General features: G+C 39.6%; 1 protein-coding gene across 1 annotated transcript in view; it reads left to right on the forward strand.

The window, feature by feature from the left end:
* Positions 1-18,684, forward strand: part of Vps41 (VPS41 subunit of HOPS complex) — a 156,742-nt gene that overhangs the window by 43,725 nt on the left and 94,333 nt on the right. Inside the window, exon 5 of the mRNA XM_036189157.1 lies at positions 17,657-17,731. Within this exon, the coding sequence (XP_036045050.1) occupies positions 17,657-17,731 (75 nt within the window). The remainder of the gene's footprint in view (positions 1-17,656; positions 17,732-18,684) is intronic.

An 18,684-nucleotide genomic window follows, 5' to 3' on the forward strand; every position in this document is an offset into this window, starting at 1 on the left:
CTTGACTTCTGTAGCAGGGCCTTTTAGTTCTCCTTCTTGTCTCAGATGTAATATTGCAGACAGCCATTTGAGGTACCATGATGAGACTAGCATCAGCTTGTCTAAGATGTTCATCTGAGTTGTTAGGAAATGTAATATTGTCTCAGAGCAGTATGCTGCAGTTGAGGACACTGAAGGCTCTGGGAAGGTAAGTTCCAGGTCTGGACTTGGGTGTCTGCAGGGTTGATCTCAAGCTGAATGGCATGCCAAGCTTTCACAGTTTAATAAGGGCAAGGCCCTTTTGCTTTGTTCATCACTATGGACTTCTTTCCTTGAAGCAATCTGTGTCCAGATGGTGAGTGTCTGTCTAGCATAAGAGTAAAAGAAGGGAAAGAATGCAGTTCTGCAGAATGTATCACTAGAAAACCCAGAATGCATCGGAAAGAACCAGAGACTTCCCTTACAAAGTGGTGTCATAGCCCAGCTGGGAAGCTACAGCAGGAAGTATGTGCAAAGGCTGTGGGAGTAAGGTTACTTCATGTCTGGTGCTGTGTGCAAGGCAGCCTTCTGCTGCTGTTCAGGGGATGCAGCAGACATAAGCAGAAGATGAAGGTTCACAAAACAAGGTCTAGGAATCAGCAGTACATGACTTTCTTAGAGGGCAATCCCTTCCAAATCCCCTCTGTTCTTTTAAAGGTTGTTAGGATTTAGACAAGGAACATCCATCTAATAAGTCTTCTGCAGGCAGAAAGGCTGCTCTGTGCCCAAGCACTGCAGAGGTTGTAGTGTTCTGGCAGTGTGCAGCAGCAAGGTCTGAGCCTTCCAGTCAGGCACACTCACAAAGCTCTTTGTCTTGGACCCTGGGTAGAGACAGTAGCCTAAGGTGTTAGGGGTCAGGAGGAGCTATTAATGGTGGTAGCCTGTGGCCTTCCAAGTTTACAGCACTCACATCAAGTCCTATGTTCTTATAGAGGACGGTGGTTAAAATCTCTTGAGTAGAAGATATTCTTAAATTTAAGAAAAATGGTACTTAAGGATATTTTAGTGCCCATCAAAAACTTTTTAAGCATTCTGATATGTGATAACAATTCAAGGTCAGTAATTAGCTTAAGGATAGCAATGAGGACCAGGAATTTAGTCAGTGGTAGAGCCCTAGTTTTGATCTCAGCACTGGGGAAAAAACAAAACAGAACAATGATCTAATGTCATGAAAGGGTAGAATTACATTCTTTACTATTCAGACAAGAAGACTTCTCCTTAAAGCTTCTTTCCATTCATCTCCTTTCCATATGGGTTTTGTTTTGTCATGTTATATGTAGGATATTCAAGTTCAAGTCATGGACACTTTTTTTTAATAAGGTGATTTGATTTTTAAGTCATTAGAACAGGCTAGTCATATTCAAATGGCTAATTAAAAGTAATACACAAAGGGCTCAGAGATATCACAGAAGATATATGCGGACCTCCCCCCCCACACACACATTGGCCAGTTCCCAAATAACCTTCATGGAGACTATATATTAATTATAAATGCTCAACCAATAGCTCAGGCTTGCTACTAGCCAACTCTTACATTTTAAATTAATTCATATTTCTTATCCATGCTTTGCCTTGTGCCTTGGTACTTTTCCTTAGTACGACATGTCCATTTTACTTCTTTCTGTGTCTGCAGGTGACTCCAGACTTCACCCTTCTTCCTCTCCTTAGTTTGTTTCTCTTGCCTAACTTTATTCTGTTCAGCTATTGGACACTCAGCTTCTTTATTAAACCAATCACAGTGATATATTCACACAGTGTAAAGGAATATTCCACAGAAGGTGCTACACAAGCACTGAGGACCGGAGTTTGGATCCCAGCACCTCTGGAAAAGCTGGGTGTGTAGCAGGGTGTGCCTGTAACCTCAGCTCTGGTAAGCAGGTAGATCCCTCCTGGTTAGTGGCCAGCTTCAGTGAGAGACCCTATCTCGAAACCTAAGATGAGAAGTGATGGAGGCAGACACCTGATGCTGGGGTCTGCCCTTCACATGCAAGGACAAGCGCATCCCTCTGTCTGCACACATGTACATGTCACACACAAAGAAGGGGGAAAAAACGTATTAGATGTCTTCCTTATTAAACAGCATTCTTACCATGGGAAGGAGAAAATATTTAGGGCTGCCTTGAGATTTGTGTGTGAGCAGTGAACTCTATGCATTTTAACTTGTTTGTATTATTTACATTGTTTTTGTAGCATTGAGGGTGGTGATGGTGAACTATTAAACCTAGGAGCCGCTGGGGGAAATACTGCCTACAGTTTAGTGGGTTGTGCTGTTCAGGAGCTCTTGGAGGAGCACAGTTGGAGCACAGCTGATGTCGCCTTCAGGGAGAGGCATGCTGTCACTCATACCTTTAGGGTGGAGGTCTTTATGTTCTTGGCTTGTCACTGCTGTGTAGTTTCTCAGATACTTTCCCATTCAGATTAGCTTTGCTTAAATAAGTAAGAGTGAACTTTTGAAAGTGTAAGTTGCTAGTTGGCAATGACTACTGGGTTGTGAAGTGAAGGAATAATTTAGCCATTATATGAAAATTTAAAATGCAACGTACAATGAACCCTACTACATTTTATCATGTACCTCTTCTGTTTGTTCCAAATAGAAAATAAATTCTAATAAAGTGGGTTGATTTTTTTTTTTTTTTTTTTTTAGGTCATTGGGATGAGTTTGTTACTTTCTTGTTCTCTCTGTTTGGAAGGAATCCTTACTGACAAAGCAGCTTCTGTTTCAGCCCAATTGCCCTAAGCTGCTGGCAGTGTTAGAGAGGTAGATGTCAGAAGCACATTTCTTGCCTAGATGGCCATTTAACTGAGAAGTATAGTTAGTATTATGGGATATGACGGCCCAGTGACTGTCAGCTTTGTCAGCTATTCAAATCCAATTTGAATCGAAACACCTTTGCTTCTGGAAGGGCCACAGCAGGTCAGAGGCTAGATCTTTCCTTTAAAGTTATTTTGAGGTTTTTAACAGTCTCTAAAACTTTTTAAACATTTAGGAAAACAACATTGTAACAAAATTCATTGTTTTCCTCTCTTCTTTAGTTGTTTGTTTATTTTGTAAGGCTTTTGTTTATTTCGTTATTTAGTTGTTTTCACACTTACTGATTTTCATACCTGAGGCTCATTGAGCTTTTTTTTTAATTTATTTTTTTTTTTATTTTAACCATATGGCCTAGCTCTACCACTACTGGGTAAACACCCAAAGGACTGTGTGTCTTAGCACAGAGATACCTGCACATCTATCTGGGTTTATTGCTACTTTATTATAGTAGCGAGGAAATGGAATCAGCATAGATGCCCCTCAACAGATGAACGGGTAATCAAAATGTGATGATAATGATGATAGGTGTATGTTATGGAATTTTATTTAGCCGTAAAGAAAAGGAAGGCATGAAGTTTCGGGAGAGTGACTATAACTGGAAAAGAGCCAGTAATCTAACCTGGGTTCAGGAAAAAAAAAAGCTGCATGTATTTCAGATATTTGAATCCTAGCTCCTAATTTTCTCATGTGTGTCATTATGTAGGAGTTAGTGTGGCTATATATCTTGAAACTAGAAAGGGAACCATGAGAGGGAGAAAAGGAGTTTTAAGGAAGGGGATGAAAAGAGTAATTGAACACATACAACATGGAATGGAAAGGAGCGGACTCAGGGAGGTATGGGTGGGGTGGGGAAGGAGGCTTAACCAAAGAAAGCATGCGTGCAGTTGACAGAAGGAAACTCACTTCTTTGTTTCATTTGGATTAAAGAAGTCTTCCCCTGATGAGGGGATAGTGCTTTGACTCAGAGCAGAGGTTTTCTAGGTGGAAAAACAGGAGGCAGCTGTGCTTGGTGTACTCAAGCCAGAGGTGTGAGTTAAAGAGGACAGTTGAAAATCAAGATTGCCAAAGCTGCCTCGAAGGGAGAGAATGATAGATAGGAATTCATGTCTTGGTCTGTGTGAGGGAACTTTGGGCAGGACTGTCTAAAGGGACAGAGGTCATTTAGTGACACTGAGCATCTAGAAGGGTCTACTTCAGTAGAGCAGTGTGTGAGTATTGGGCTCTGTGATGAGGCCTGAGCTGAAATGAAGTGAATACCGATCATTGAGAGGCAGGTCAGATATCACGGCCCAGAATGGGGCCTGAGAAGCTGTAACTAAAATGGCAGTGAAGAAATGAGGAAACAGGTAAATAGGAGCCAGTGGAGGAGATGTCGGATGGGGAGAGTCATGAGGGCTGAGGGGCAGCAGGGTTTAATGCAAAGCCAGTTTAATGCAATCTTTCCATGAGCAGCTTTGCTGACCACGTTCAAGCAGATCTCTTCTGCATGTCAGTGAATTTCAGGAATGGAAGAGAATGCCACTCATATTCCTTGGAAGACTGGTGCCTTGCATTGTTGAAAACTTAAAATTTTCATAAATATAACATTGTAACATTCACCATTCAATATCACTTAATACTACTAAAGCAGAGTTGGAACAGGATATTTTTAGTTGCTAATATTTATTATGAATGCTAATTTGATATCTTTGCCCCTTCTCCATTTTTCATAATGAGAAGTATATGTACCAAATGTCATTAAGGAATTTTCTCCTGAACAGTATTTAGTGGGTTCATGATTTCATAGCCTGTTGGAAGATGTGGACCTGGTGTGCTTGTAAATAGGTTTGTTTTGTCAGTGGGACCATAAATAACAAAAGGCTATATTGCTTGTTTTTCTTTTATTCAGCATTGTTTAAATTGCTTATTGTCATAAGTTCAAAAGTATATAATGCGATTGTCATTACTGAGGGAGGAGAAGCAGTGGTTAGCAAGGATGTTTGTTACAAAGCAATCAGCCAACTACAGTAGACAGCAAGGGTATTTGTTACAAAGCAGTCAGTCAGCTACAGTGGTTGGCAAGGATGTTTGTTACAAAGCAGTAATCCTAGTACAGTGGTCAGCAAGGGTATTTGTTACAAAGCAGTCAGCCAACTACAGTGGTCAGCAAGGGTATTTGTTACAAAGCAGTAAGCCTACTACAGTGGTCAGCAAAGATGTTTGTTACAAATCAGTCAACCTACGCTAGTACCTGACTGTGGTGGTATTGTGTTCCCCAAAATATTGTGCACCCTAATAAACTTATCTCAGGTCAGAGAACAGGATGGCCACTATATTAAACATAGAGGATAGGCAGTGGTAGCACACGCCTTTAATCCTAGCATTCCAGAGGTAGAGATCCACCTGGATCTCTGTGTGTTCAAGGATATAGCCAAGCATGGTGACTCATGCCTTTAATCCCAGAAAGTGAGCCTTTAATCCCAGGGAGTGATGGCAGAAAGCAGAAAGGTATATAAGGCATGAGGACCAGAAACTAGAAGCATTTGGCTGGTTCAGCTTTTAGGTTTTTGAGCAACAGTTCAGCTGAGATCCATCTGGATGAGGACTCAGAGGCTTCCAGTCTCAGGAAACAGGATCAGCTGAGGAACTGGCTAGGTGAGGAAGCTGTGGCTTGTTCTGCTTCTCTCTGATCTTCCAGCATTCACCCCAATACCCGGCCCCGGGTTTGTTTTTATTAATAAGTACCTTTAAGATTCCTGCTACACCCGACTGTTTCATCCTCTGAGCTTCTTTGGGAGAGCACCTTGTTTTGGAAGCATGGATGGCGGTCAGTTACCCAGGTACTTATGAGGGATTTCAGTGACCAGAGGTTGGGCAGCAGTAAATATGTGGCTTTCCTCAAGAGCCAGCTGGAACTTTACATCTTCTCTTTTGCCTTTACTGAGCCTGTATTTGGAGCTTTTCTGGAGATGTTCACAAAATGCCTCACTTGAAGATTATTTTCTGTTAAACGTATTCCCCATCTTGGAACAAAGAAGGCTTTCCTGCTTGAGATGAAGTCTGATGGCTCCTGAGGTTTGCAGTTGTATCGTTAAAGGTTGGCCAGTGAGAAATGTAGTTTTTGTTCTGTGTCTTGTAGACCACCAATGGCCAGGCATGCTTTCCTTGGCTCATGAAGTCCAGGTAGAGACCTTCTCTTCCTCCAGGATTTATAACCAGTAAAGGATACAGACTATGGAAGCAGGGACATTTGCTTTTCACATGTGGAATGCAAGTGTGACCTTCTCACTAGATGTAACTAAGGGGCAGTAAACTGGCCTGGAAACCATGCCAGTGTTGGGCCCTAGCTAGTGCCTCTCTGAGAGCAGGAGAAGAAGAGCCTGGCTTCTTTTCCTATTCATTCCACTCTGGCTGTATGGATGTAACATTTGTGAAGGGATCAATTATCCATTTGTTAGTCAGAGGAGCCTTACAAATTATACATTAGCAGATTGATTTCTTGGGCTCACTGTTGGGGGACGGATAGCTTAAGGTGGGATGATGAGGAGCATCTGGGGAAACAGAGTTGCCACTAAGAACACCATTAAAAGCAGCTTTTGAAATGACCACGGATTTATTCCTAATTGAAGAACTGGCATAATCCATACTAAGTGTATTCATTTCAAGTATTTTATGTTAGGTAATTGATTGTCCCACGAGGTGTACTTGTTAGTAATTTTGCCTTTCCTTTAAGAACTTGGCACCACATGTAGTGGACTTAGATTTAGAAGGTGTGTGCTGGTCCTTGCCCCCTCCTGTTTACTTGAACTTCTTCCTTTTTTTTTTTTTTTTTTTACTCCATTAAGGAAACATTTTTGTATGTTCTATAGTGTCAGCTTGACATTATTGATTTTTGAACAAACTCACTTATATTGTCCAGAATTCCAAACGTGTCTCCATTAGGAATAAGATTGTAGCTAATGGAAAGCACAGCTGAGCCCATTTCTTTCCAGTCTGTTTTCCTTTGGTCCCTCTTCCTTTTCTATGTCTATTCCAGCATCCCATCTTAGTACATATCCCCAAATATCTCTATAGATATGACTCTTTCCTTTCTTCAGCTCTTGAGTAAAAGGGAAAAAATTATCCCATTCTGGAAAAAATGCAGGGTCTTGTGCCTCCAGGGCTTGGCCTGAGGTTGTGGGCATTGGCAGCCTTTTGGTTTGCTATTTGCACTGTGTAGAAATGGCACAAGAATGCCTGACCTTTGTCCCCCTGTGAGAGGATGATGATGGATGGCAAGACAGGTGCAGGCCATTTACAGACATCTGCAGTTCTCTTATTGTTTGTTGTTTCCTGAATGTTACAGGATTGTTGTGCAAATGGTAATGTGCTAGTGGTCACTAACATAAGCCATGTGTGGTAGTTCCTTCCCTGCATGATATTGGTGAAAGCTAATGATGCTTAGTTTCTTTTGTTTTAAATGAATCAGTTTCCTAGGTAGCCAGGTTTTAAAGATGTTTATCTCTGCATACAAACATAATAATTACTTTTAGAAAACTTGCAAAACATAGAAAGGTGAGACTTAGAAATATCTCTGTATGTAATGTGTGATGTACATGGATGTGTATATGCATGTTTGCATGTGTGTGGGTGCATGCATGTCCCTGCTGCACATGCATGTTTGTGCACAAGCAGTTGGAGGCCCCAGGATGATGTCATAAGTCCTCTTTGATTTCTCCACCTAATTTATTCAGAAGGAGTCTCTTGATTGAAGCTGTAGCTCACTAATAAACTTAGTTTGTCTAGTCAGCTTGCTCAAGAATCATGTCTGCTTTCCTAAGCACTGGGAATTGCAGGTGGGCTGCTATGCCCACACAGTATTTATGTAGGTTCTGGGGATCTAAACTTCGATCGTCAAACAGGTACTTTATTCACAAAGTCATTTTTCTGGCCCCTTACACTTAATGATATCTTTAAAAAACATACATTCAGTGCTACTATTTGGGACTTTCTGCCTCTGATTATGTAAATGATAACCATAAAATATGGTAGCCAGGGATTGAGATTTAAGAGCACATTTCTCCAGATTTATTTGGTGAGTAGATTAGGGCATACTCAGTGTGATTATTTATTACAGGGCATAATGGTTAGTGTTAATTACCAACTTGACAACATTGAGAACCACCTGGGAGATGATGACTTCTGGGAATGCCTGTAGGACATCATTTTGATTGTGTTAATTAAAGTAAGTAGACCTGCCCACCATGGGTGGTACCACTCCCTAGGTAGAATCTTGGTCTATAAAAGGAGCAGAGCAGCAGAATGCTTTTGTTGCTGTCTGCTTCTGACTGTGGCCATAATGTGACCAGCTACTTGAGTCCTATTGTTTTGACCCCCTACCATGAGTAGCTGTACCTTGAGCTGCAAGCTAAAACAAGCCCTTTATTCCCTAAGTTGCCTTTGTCAGTGTTTTATCCCAGCAATGGGGGAAAAATGGAAAACCAAAATCACCAAGACATACAGATGGGGTCCACATCAAAATCAACTAAAGTTCGAAAGCTACAGACCAGGACAGCTGCAGATGTGAAACTTCCATTGTCCTGAGATTGTATGTGATAGCCTCCTGCTATAGATGTCAGCTGATCAGGAAAGTTCCTGGGAGCCTCAGTTGGTTAGAGAGCTCATACCTGTTGGATATGGCAGCACCCCCAGTATCAAGTGAGGCTGTTCTCCTGCTCTGTTAGTCCTTAACAGCTGTGACACACATAGCTTCCCAGAAGCCAGAATAAATGTCAGGTATCTTTTGGATGAAGCCAAATACTTTTTCCATGATACATTAAAATATTTATTTTATCTTAGCGTTTATAGTTTCTTAGATTACTTGCTTCTAGAAATTTAATAATTTCCATTTCTCAATCTCGTGCAAGAGAAAACTGCCATGGAAAGCACATTTTCTTGGTTCAGGTAGAAATATATATTTTCAATAATTTCAATACATATTCTCAAATACCTTTTAGGAATGCTTTCAAATTTGCATTGTGATTTTTAAGTGTCTTTGACCAACTCTGTACTTAAAAATTCGGTGCTGCTTCCATATGTAAACACTCACTGCTTTAGCTCTCAGGTGCAAATTTGTTATTAGTAAGTTTAATAGTCCTTAACAGTATTTCCTTTCGATTGCAGTATTTCCTTTCGATTGTGGTGAATCAAAATTTCACATATCTTCAAAAACATTCTAAAGGAAACTTCAGATGCAATAAGCTACAAACCCGTTTCAATGTGTATCATGAGAGTAAATATCATTAATCTGCAATAAAGTCTTTTATTTTGAAAGTTTTGATATCATAGTAAGAATAGTTCCAGATTCTTGCTTGTAGAGTTTAAGATTGTAGTTTTTACTGGTAGATTTACTAGCTTTTCTCTCCCAGTTTCATTTTAAGTAAACCAAGAACCATCAAATGAGCTGATACTTTTCCATTTGATTTTTCATAGAAACATAATTCATGTGTCATTTAAGGCACTCACTAAGTAACAAGTTAAGTGTTATGAAATAATCTTTTTGTACACTGTGAAGATGTGTCTTTGCCACGGCTCCTTTTGATTGCTTTAATTAACAGCTGAATGGCCAGTAGTTAGGCAGGAAGAAGTTAGGTGGGACTTCCAGGCAGAGAGAGAGAAGAGAGGAAATGAATGCAGGCACGAGAGAGATGCTAGAGGACACAGAGAGGAAACAGGAGATGCAAAATGGAAGAGAGTAAAAAAGGCATGAGGCAAAATGTAGATTAATATAAATAGATTAATTTAAGTTGTAAGAGCTAGTTAGAAACTAGCCTAAGCTATTGACTGAGCTTTCATAATTAATAAGACTCCATGCCATTTGTGTGTGTGTGTGTGTGTGTGTGTGTGAGCTAGAGGCCCAAAGGAAAAGCTCTCTGAGTAGTACTCCATTGTGTATATGTGCCACATTTTATTTATCCATTCTTTGGTTGAAGGGCATCTAGTTTGTTTCCAGGTTCTGGCTATTACAAATAATGCTACTATGAACATTGCTAAGCATGTGCCCTTGTGGTATGATTGAGTATTCCTTGGGAATATGCCCAAGAGTGGTATAGCTGGGTCTTGGGGAGATTGATTCCCAATTTTCTAAGAAAGCGCCATATTGATTTCCAAAGTGGCTGTACAAGCTTGCATTCCCACCAACCATGGAGGAGAGTTCCTCTTGTTCCACATCCTCTCCAGCATAAGCTGTCTTCAGTGTTTTTGATCTTAGCCATTCTGATAGGTGTAAGGTGATACTTCAGAGTCATTTTGATTTGCATTTCCCTGATGATTAGGGATGTTGAGCAATTCCTTAAGTGTCTTTCAGCCATTTGGTCTTCTTCTGTTGAGAATTCTCTGTTTAGCTCTATACCCCATTTCTTAATTGGACTGTTGGGCATTTTGATGTCAAACATGGTATGTACTCACTCATAGGTGGATACTAGATGTAAACCAAAGGATGACTAGACTTCTACTCACAACTCCAGGGAGGCTACCTAGAAAACAGGTCCCTAAGAAAGACACAGGGATCTCCCAACGACAGAGAAATTGATGAGATCTCCATGAACAAACTGGATGTGAGGGGGGTTAATAAAGGGCAAGGGTCGAGGGAAAGAGAGCTTAGGGGAGTGGGAGATCCTAAGCTGGATCAAGAACAGAGAGGGTGAACAAGGAAAAAGAGACCATGATAAATGAAGACCCCATGGGAATAGGAAGAAGCAAAGTGCTAGAGAGGTCCCCAGAAATCCACAAAGATACCTCCACTATAGACTACTGACAATGGTCGAGAGAAAGCCCGAACTGACCTACTCTGGTGATCAGATGGCCAAACACCCTAACTGTTGTGGTAGAACTCTCATCCAGTGACTGATGGAAGCAGATGCAGAGATCCATGGCCATGCCCCAGGTAGAGCTCCAGGAGTCCAATCAGCGAGAAAGAGGAGGGATTGTATGATTGAGAATTGTTGAGTCTATGATTAGACAGGGACAAATAGCCAAACTCATGGAAACAAATGAACTATGAACCAGTAGCTGAGGAGCCCCAACTGGATCAGGCCCTCTAGATAAGTGAGACAGTTGATTAGCTTGAACTGTTTGGGAGGTACCCAGGTAGTGGGACCTGGACCTGTCCTTAGTGCATGAGCTGGCTGTTTGGAACCTGGGACTTACGCAGGGACACTTTGCTCAGCCTGGGAGGAGGGGACTGGACCAGCCTGGAATGAATCTACCAGGTTAAGCTGAATCTCCAGAGGAGTCCTTGCCCTGGAGGAGATGGGAATTGGGGGTGAGCTGGGGAGGGGGCGGGTGGGAGGACAGGGGAATCCATGGGTGATATGTAAAATTAAATTAAATTATAAAATTTTTTAAAAAAAGAAAAAAGTCAGGGTCAGACTCAGCATGAGGACAGCAGAAGCCAACAGACAGTGTAGTGTAAGGTGGAGGACAGACTAATGGACAGCAGAAGCCAACAGACAGTGTAGTGTAAGGTGGAGGACAGACAGTGTAGTGTAAGGTGGAGGACAGATGGTGTAGTGTAAGGTGGAGGACAGACAGTGTAGTGTAAGGTGGAGGACAGATAGTGTAGTGTTTTGATCGAATTTTAAAGTTAAGAGAAGCTGTAACTGTTAAACCCCCTGAAACACCAAATTACAGGAATTTAATGTAAGTACAAATTTATTTTAACTTCAAGGAGAAATGGACAAAACTAGGCTTGTATTGTGAAATGTTGAAACCATTTTAAATCGCTAATGGGTTAATAATAATAAATATGTGTGGATAATAGTTAAATCACATATGTCATTATTAAAACCATGTACTCTGAGCCTTTCCCAAGCTCCTTCCTCACAGCTGTGACAAATCCCTGTTAGAAACAGCTTACTGGAGGACACTGCAGAGTACAGGCCTTCATGCAGGAAAGCATGGGCAGGGCATCTGGAGAGGCAGCTGCTTGTTCTGTGGAGCCAATCAGGAAGCAGCAAAGCTCAGGCAGGAAGCAGAGCAGGGTCTGTAAGCCTCAAGTCCACCTCCAAGACAGTGTATCTGTAGGTCTCCTGTCCAAAAGGTTCCACAGCCTTCCCAGAACAGTGCTACTAGCTGGGGACCGATGCTTAAACACATGAGCATGTGGGGGACATTTCACCATCAAACTACGAGTCTAAAATAGAGAATATGAAATATTTAAAACTGCGATATCATAAGTTACAAAAAGAAATTGTGTAAATACATGAAGTGTATTTTGAAAACAGAGTGTCATCACACCAGGGTTTAATTATTAGGTGAGTCTTCTGTTGTTCTTTGCTCTTCTTTGGTTTAGTTGCCCAGGGCCAACTGTCTAAACTGGTAGTTCTTAACCTCCCTAATGCTGAGACCCTTTAATATAGTTCCTCGTATTGTGGTAAGCCCCAACCATAACTTATTTTCATTGCTACTTCATAGCTGTAATTTTGCCACTGTTATGAATCATAAATACCTATGTTTCCCGATGCTCTTAAGTGACCCTCCCATGAGAGGTGCAACCCACAGATTGAGAACTACTGGTCTAAACATTAAATTGGGAATTCCCAGAAGCAAGTCACAAAATGTAAATTGTGCGCCATTTTGAGCATGATGCCATCTTGTTTCTACCTAGAGCATTAGTCTGCCTTACCATATCTTGTATTTTACTCCCTACTTTTATTTGCTTAGTAGCCATTTTGGCTGTCAGATGAACCCCATCTCCTCCTTGCTTCTATAGAGAGTTCAGTACTGTTAGCACTTTCAGGAATCCGCTGGGCATTTGAAAGCATTCTCTATGGATGAGGGGATCTCTGTGACATCACTGCCATCATGCATTTGAAGCAGAATGAAACTTGACTTTATTTAAAAAAAAAAAAGAGAAAATAATTATCATAATTACTTATTTTTCTGGGTTTTTGATTTGTTGAAAAGGCTAATAAGGAAATACTTTTATATTTAGTGGGTAAATAATTATAATTATTGAGCAATGCAGTAATATGTCAGGAAATTAAGAAAATCAAATTTTTTCCTAAGGCATAAAGTGAAAATTAGTAAAATAGAAAACATTTAAAATCCACATCAAATTGCTGAGAGCATTGTGACTGTTCCTGGGGCATCAACAACAAAGGCACCTTTCCATTACAGTCCAGTTTGGTGAGCCAATGAATTGATGTGGCTACTTACAGGGTCATGGATTACTCAAAGGCAGCCCCATCAAAGAGAAGGCCACTTCTTCCTGGTGAGGACACACAAATGCTGCATCTCTGAAGCCCCTTGTCTAGCTGACAGGCAGCTCAGCCCATGGAAGAAAAACCTTGGAAATCTGGTAACATCTTGAGCTTTCCAATCCTTGATATTTTCATGTTATGAGCCTTCACTGGGAGAAGTGTTGCAATTCAGAGGAAAAGGCAACACAGCAGGAGGATTGCTGCTAGAGAACTGTCAGTACAACTGATAAGCATCTGTCATGGATAACCACAGGAAAAATGGCAGTCAGATGCTCACATTGCAACCTACTACATGTGCATATTTTCATTGTTGCAGATAAATATTTTGGTGCCGAGGATGTAATTAAGTGGTATTGTACATTTATCATATTCAAAGCAGTGGTTTTGTTTTTGAAAATAGAGATGATCGAAGTAGAATAGAACATTTGATTAGTCTGACAATCATGGGGTGGGGTGTGTGTGTGGCAACAATAAACACAAAGGAAAAAGGAAAGACAAACCTTGAAATAACCCACCAAATATGATGATCCCCGACATAGTAAAACAACTTTTAAAATTTAACTAGAAAAATATAATGCTTGGTTTTGAGACTAATGTATGGTAGATGTGTATGCAGATAGCATGATAAAACCCATTACTTTTATTTTAACCTAAAAATTAGAAATAAAAAGAAAAGGATGTGAATTATGTAATGAAATAGTCACAAAGTAAATGTAGCTCCTAGTCCATGGGAATAGGTGATGTGAGACTTCCTCAGAACTTTGTCTTTTTCTCTGCACTGTCTTTTATGGTAGGGGCATTTTAGATCTTCTTTCATTATTCTTACTTACTACAATTTCGCCTATTGTTAACATTTTGTAACTGAGGTTGGATTGTAAATGTTAGGAGTAAAGAAAAGGTGGTTATTACCAAGGCTTCTTCTAGAATAATGCAGAGGACTCTAAGGGAAAACCTAAAGCTTTTCAGAGACTTCTAAATACAGGTAAGTAGAGGAAGGCTTTTTGTGGAGAGATGTTTCATATGGAGACATGTGTCATGTAGAGACACACACTTCTCGTGGAGAGGTGGCTTCTCATGGGGGCATGCTTCATGTGGAGAGACTTCATATGGAGCAGTGTCTCCTATGGTGACGTGCTTTACAGGGAGACGTGCTTCATGTAGAGAGACACTTCTTATGGAAAAATGCATCACGTTTCTGGATTAGGAGAATCAGCATCATGAAGATAACAGGAAGCCTCCGATCATGGTAGTATATACCTGCTAGTCATATGTAATATTCTTTATGAGGCTGAGTTTTCTATGTGCTAAAGCTTTTTATCATGAATGGATGTTGAGTTTTGTTAGATACTTTATGCATTTGTTGAGATGATTCTATAATTTTTATCTTATATAAAATTGTGTTGCATCATCTCTATGTTATACCAGATTTGCATTTTTGGAATATACTTGGCTTTAATGTCCATACTGGCTCTGCTTGTTAGCAGTTACTTCAGGGGTTTCCATTGGGTCCTTGCTTGTACTTCGCCATGATGTTCTTGCTAAAATTTGTTATTGTAGATTTATACAGGCCTAGTAAAGTAAATTGAGAAGCATTTCCTTATTGTGATTTTGAAAGAATGTGTACAATTATAATTTTTATTGTTTAAAGAATCGTGAAATTTACATTTGAGTTAGTGAACTTGCAGCTGATGACTGAATCAAATGAGCATGTTAAGTGCCAAGGAGAGAAGAAAATGGTAGGACAGGTGCTCGAGAAGAGCCAAGGGCAATATGAGAAGTTCTGACTGGATGTCTTACCAAGGTGCCAGAAGAGTTATATGTAGATTTACTCATGAAATCATTGTGGAACTGATAGGAACATGGCTGGGGAGAACTCACTCAAAAGCTCAGAAAGTTGTCTCTTTATATAAATGGTTAAAGTATGGTAAACGCATTTCTCTTTGGGAGTAGAAGGACAAATTATTTCATAAATGGGGCTAGCTCAACTGGCACCTTTCTTGCAGGAAAATAAAATGATTCCTGAAATGACTTAAGGTAATAACATAATGAATAAAGCAATAACCATCCTGGAGAAAAATCACATGTGGGTGCTGGGTGCCAAACCTGGGTCCTCTAAAAGCATAATGACCTCTTAACCCCAAGCCATCACTCATGCTCCAAGAAATATCTTAATAGAGAAAAACATGAAAAGGATTTAAATAAGTATTTTATAAAGATTAAATTAATTGCCCGATAGACTAAAGGAAAAGGCTTAAGTTTATTTGTAGTCAGGGAAATGAATCAATGAATACTAGAAAGTTTAAGGTATCTGTTGCTAATACATCTGAGAGGAAACATTGCCATACCTTGTAGGTATTATTTTTTCCTTGTTGTATTGTTAATGGAATAATGTAGTTTCTGCTAGGTGTGTCATGGTAAATTTGGTTGAACTGCTCTTGAGATACCATTGACTGCTTTAGCCAGTTAGCAGGCCTTGGCTCACATGTAGAAGCTGAAGCTTTATTTTTCCTTATGTGAGATGGAGACATCTCTCCTTAGCTCACCACATTCTTCAAAACTTGACTATCAAATAAAGCATAGACCCCATTTTAGGGGCCAAAAAGTGAAATTCAGGCCATGGCCCTTTTAGTAACAAGAATCTAGGAATAGAGTACACAAAACGTGGCACTGTATGGAGTGAAAATCTAATTCTGATTTATAACTTGCAGTAAAAGGCCTTATAATGGAGTCTTGGCATTAGTTGCCTTCAGCACTTGGATTTAGTTTTGTAGGTGTCGGATACACCGTACCCTGGAATTTTCTGCAATGGGAAGATATTGTGATCTTTGTGCATTTCAGTACAGTCATGTATGGTTTTTCAAATCCTTGATATGTATTACTATGATTTAGGAATTGAATTTTTAATTTTATTTAATTTTCAGTAATATAATCTCAATTGTTTTTATTGTAACCCTTGCCTTTTTAATGGCTGAGCCATCTCTCTGACCTCAAATATTATTTTTATAGTTACTTGTGGACAGTGCTTTATTCATCAGAGGAAGAAAAAGTAGGCCACACCCACCCATGAAGATGTATTTTAAACCAATTATAACAGATGCCAGTTAAAGTACAGTGAGAGGTCTATATAGCTTTTGGCTACATATGGCTTACACTTGCCAAGTGTAAAGTAGATATAAAATATTTGACGGAAGATCAGAGCAGAAGATGACTAACTTGAGGAATTGCTTATCCCTAAAAAGCTGTGGGGCTGACCTTCAGGCTGGTGCTCAGCCCAGTGGCCATGTTCTGCTCAGTGCTTTCCCAGGACTGCCTTTCTTTGTCTCTGCGTTTTCCTTACTGATTCTGCAGTGGTTCTCACCTGCAGTCCTTTCTCATAGCCCTGCACTGAAAGTCTGCTCTTAGTTCTGCTCTGGCCCTTTAGCATGGGCGTCAGTTCGTTCTCCTGTAAAGTGGACTGACCACCCGTCTTCAGTGACCTTTTCCTTGACTAACATGCTAGAAACTTTTCAAGCTAGCTGATTTTTCTTGGACTGCCTATCAGAATGTTGTGCGGTGATTTAGGGATCCAGATGTGAAAGGGTTCCATAGCCAGAATTCTTGGGAACTTGTCTCAGCAATCAGTCAGTGTGTAGCCTTTGTAAAGTGTGAGGGTCTTAGTGTGCCCTGACCTTTCCTTAATGACTATGAGAAACTTTCCTGTTGAAGATTCAGCATTCTGTTTTGTGTATTTCCCTTTATCTCATCAACAAGGCAAATGGGGTAATTTTAAACTCTACATGTGTTCTTTTGTTGTTAACGGCTATGAACTCGATTGCTTTTTCAAGGCTTGCTGCTATGGAGCTTTGTGTCAGGTACTTGGAACCGTTCATTATTTACGAATGAAAGCAAAAGCTATTGTGTGATGCTAACAGTGGTCACTGAGTTTTGACTTTGTTAGAAAACCCTTATATGAATATTTTAGTAAGTAAACAATTGGCTACATAGAGATTTAAAATGCAATTGTTATTTAATTTTTGGAAAATACATCAAAAGTGAAATATTCTTAAATTTGAAATTATTTTAAAGAGGAGGGGATACAAAATTAATTAATGTGATACAAGCTATGGTTTTCCTAAACAAAATATGATGAATAAAGTAAAAATGAAATGTTGATCTGGTTATTCATTAGGGAACAAACGGATTGATGAAACAAACCAAAACAAGCAAAAAATGAATTCATGTGCTGACTTTCCTTTTTACATTTGTTTGCTTGTTTTGTTCTTTTATTAGATTGTGGTTGGGAAAGATAAGTTTAAGGGTATAAAGTAAGTAAAATAGATGAAAAGAAATACAAGATTCTGAGAAGTAATATTTTCACTATGCTTCAGGTATTTGAAAGAAAAGCTGTGGACATTGTAGGTTTCTGAGTTCACACTGATTATAGGAACGAAGCTGTTTGTTTTATGTATTTGAAATGTTAACATTTTCATCTCAGAACAAAGTACACCTTAATTCATGAAGCTGATAAGCAATTCATGTCATATCAGTTTTACAAAGAGCAAAGCTATCAGATTGTTGAAATGTTGTTCTAAAGTTTTCCGTGCCATTTTTTGTTTGTGTTTCGTAGAGTCCTGTGAAGGTAAACCAGATTAGCCTGGATGAAAGTGGAGAACACATGGGCGTGTGTTCGGAGGACGGCAAGGTAGGTGAGAAGTGGTCACAGGGAAGTTACTTGGGCAGTGAGTGCTGGATTTTACCCATGCAAGGGATTGGATGCTTTCTGCTTGCTTTACACCTGTGTGCAGAGAGCCTTGATTATTCTTTTTCAATATTGGACTTGCTTTTGATTGCTCATAATTAAAATAAAATATATTTTGCCCAAATGTGCCTTAGGAAAAGTAATTACAAGAATGTCAATAATCTAACTAGTATTAAGCTGATTAACAGCTGTGGCAGGGTGACGTGCCCCCTTAATCATTACTGCTGTGCCACTTTGACTCCAGTGACTAGTCTGCAGTTCCTGCAAGACAGTAGTTGAATGCTTTTCTGCCATAAATCCACAAAATTGGATTTTGTGGGCATGATTTCTGTGGGCTGGTGGTTTTCATTTTAACACACAAGTTATGAATGTTACTCTTGAATTATAGAATCTTTTGATAAGCAATCATAGTTTATCAGAAGAATAAAGTGTCTTACAATGGCCACATTAAATAAATGTAAAATCAATATATGTACAGTTTTCTAAAAACCTGGCACCTACTTCCTGGACCAAGGACATACATCATTTGTGCAGCATATAGCTAACAACTATCAGTGCTTCTTGCTGATGGTATGCTGTGACATTTAGTGGTTGTGATGATTGATTTTCCACTTGCAAGAATATCTTCTTTGTTTTTAAGTCGATGGAAGTCTTTTGTAATGTTCGCTTGCAGTGATAAAATCCTAATGCAGAGTATTTAAGCCACTTCTCTAAAATACCAGTTTAAGAAGAGAATGCATTAAAAATCATTATATAAGTTTATGCATTCATTAGTGAATAGAGATTTCCTAATCTAATTTTATACATTTTTTAAGTGCTCTGAATTCAATGGGCCATTAAGATGAGTAAATTAAAAACAATATACTCAGTGCAAAAGAGGATATACCCATCCCTGT

The sequence above is a fragment of the Onychomys torridus genome, chromosome 5 (assembly GCF_903995425.1).
Source record: "Onychomys torridus chromosome 5, mOncTor1.1, whole genome shotgun sequence".
Taxonomy (NCBI): Eukaryota; Metazoa; Chordata; class Mammalia; order Rodentia; family Cricetidae; genus Onychomys; species Onychomys torridus.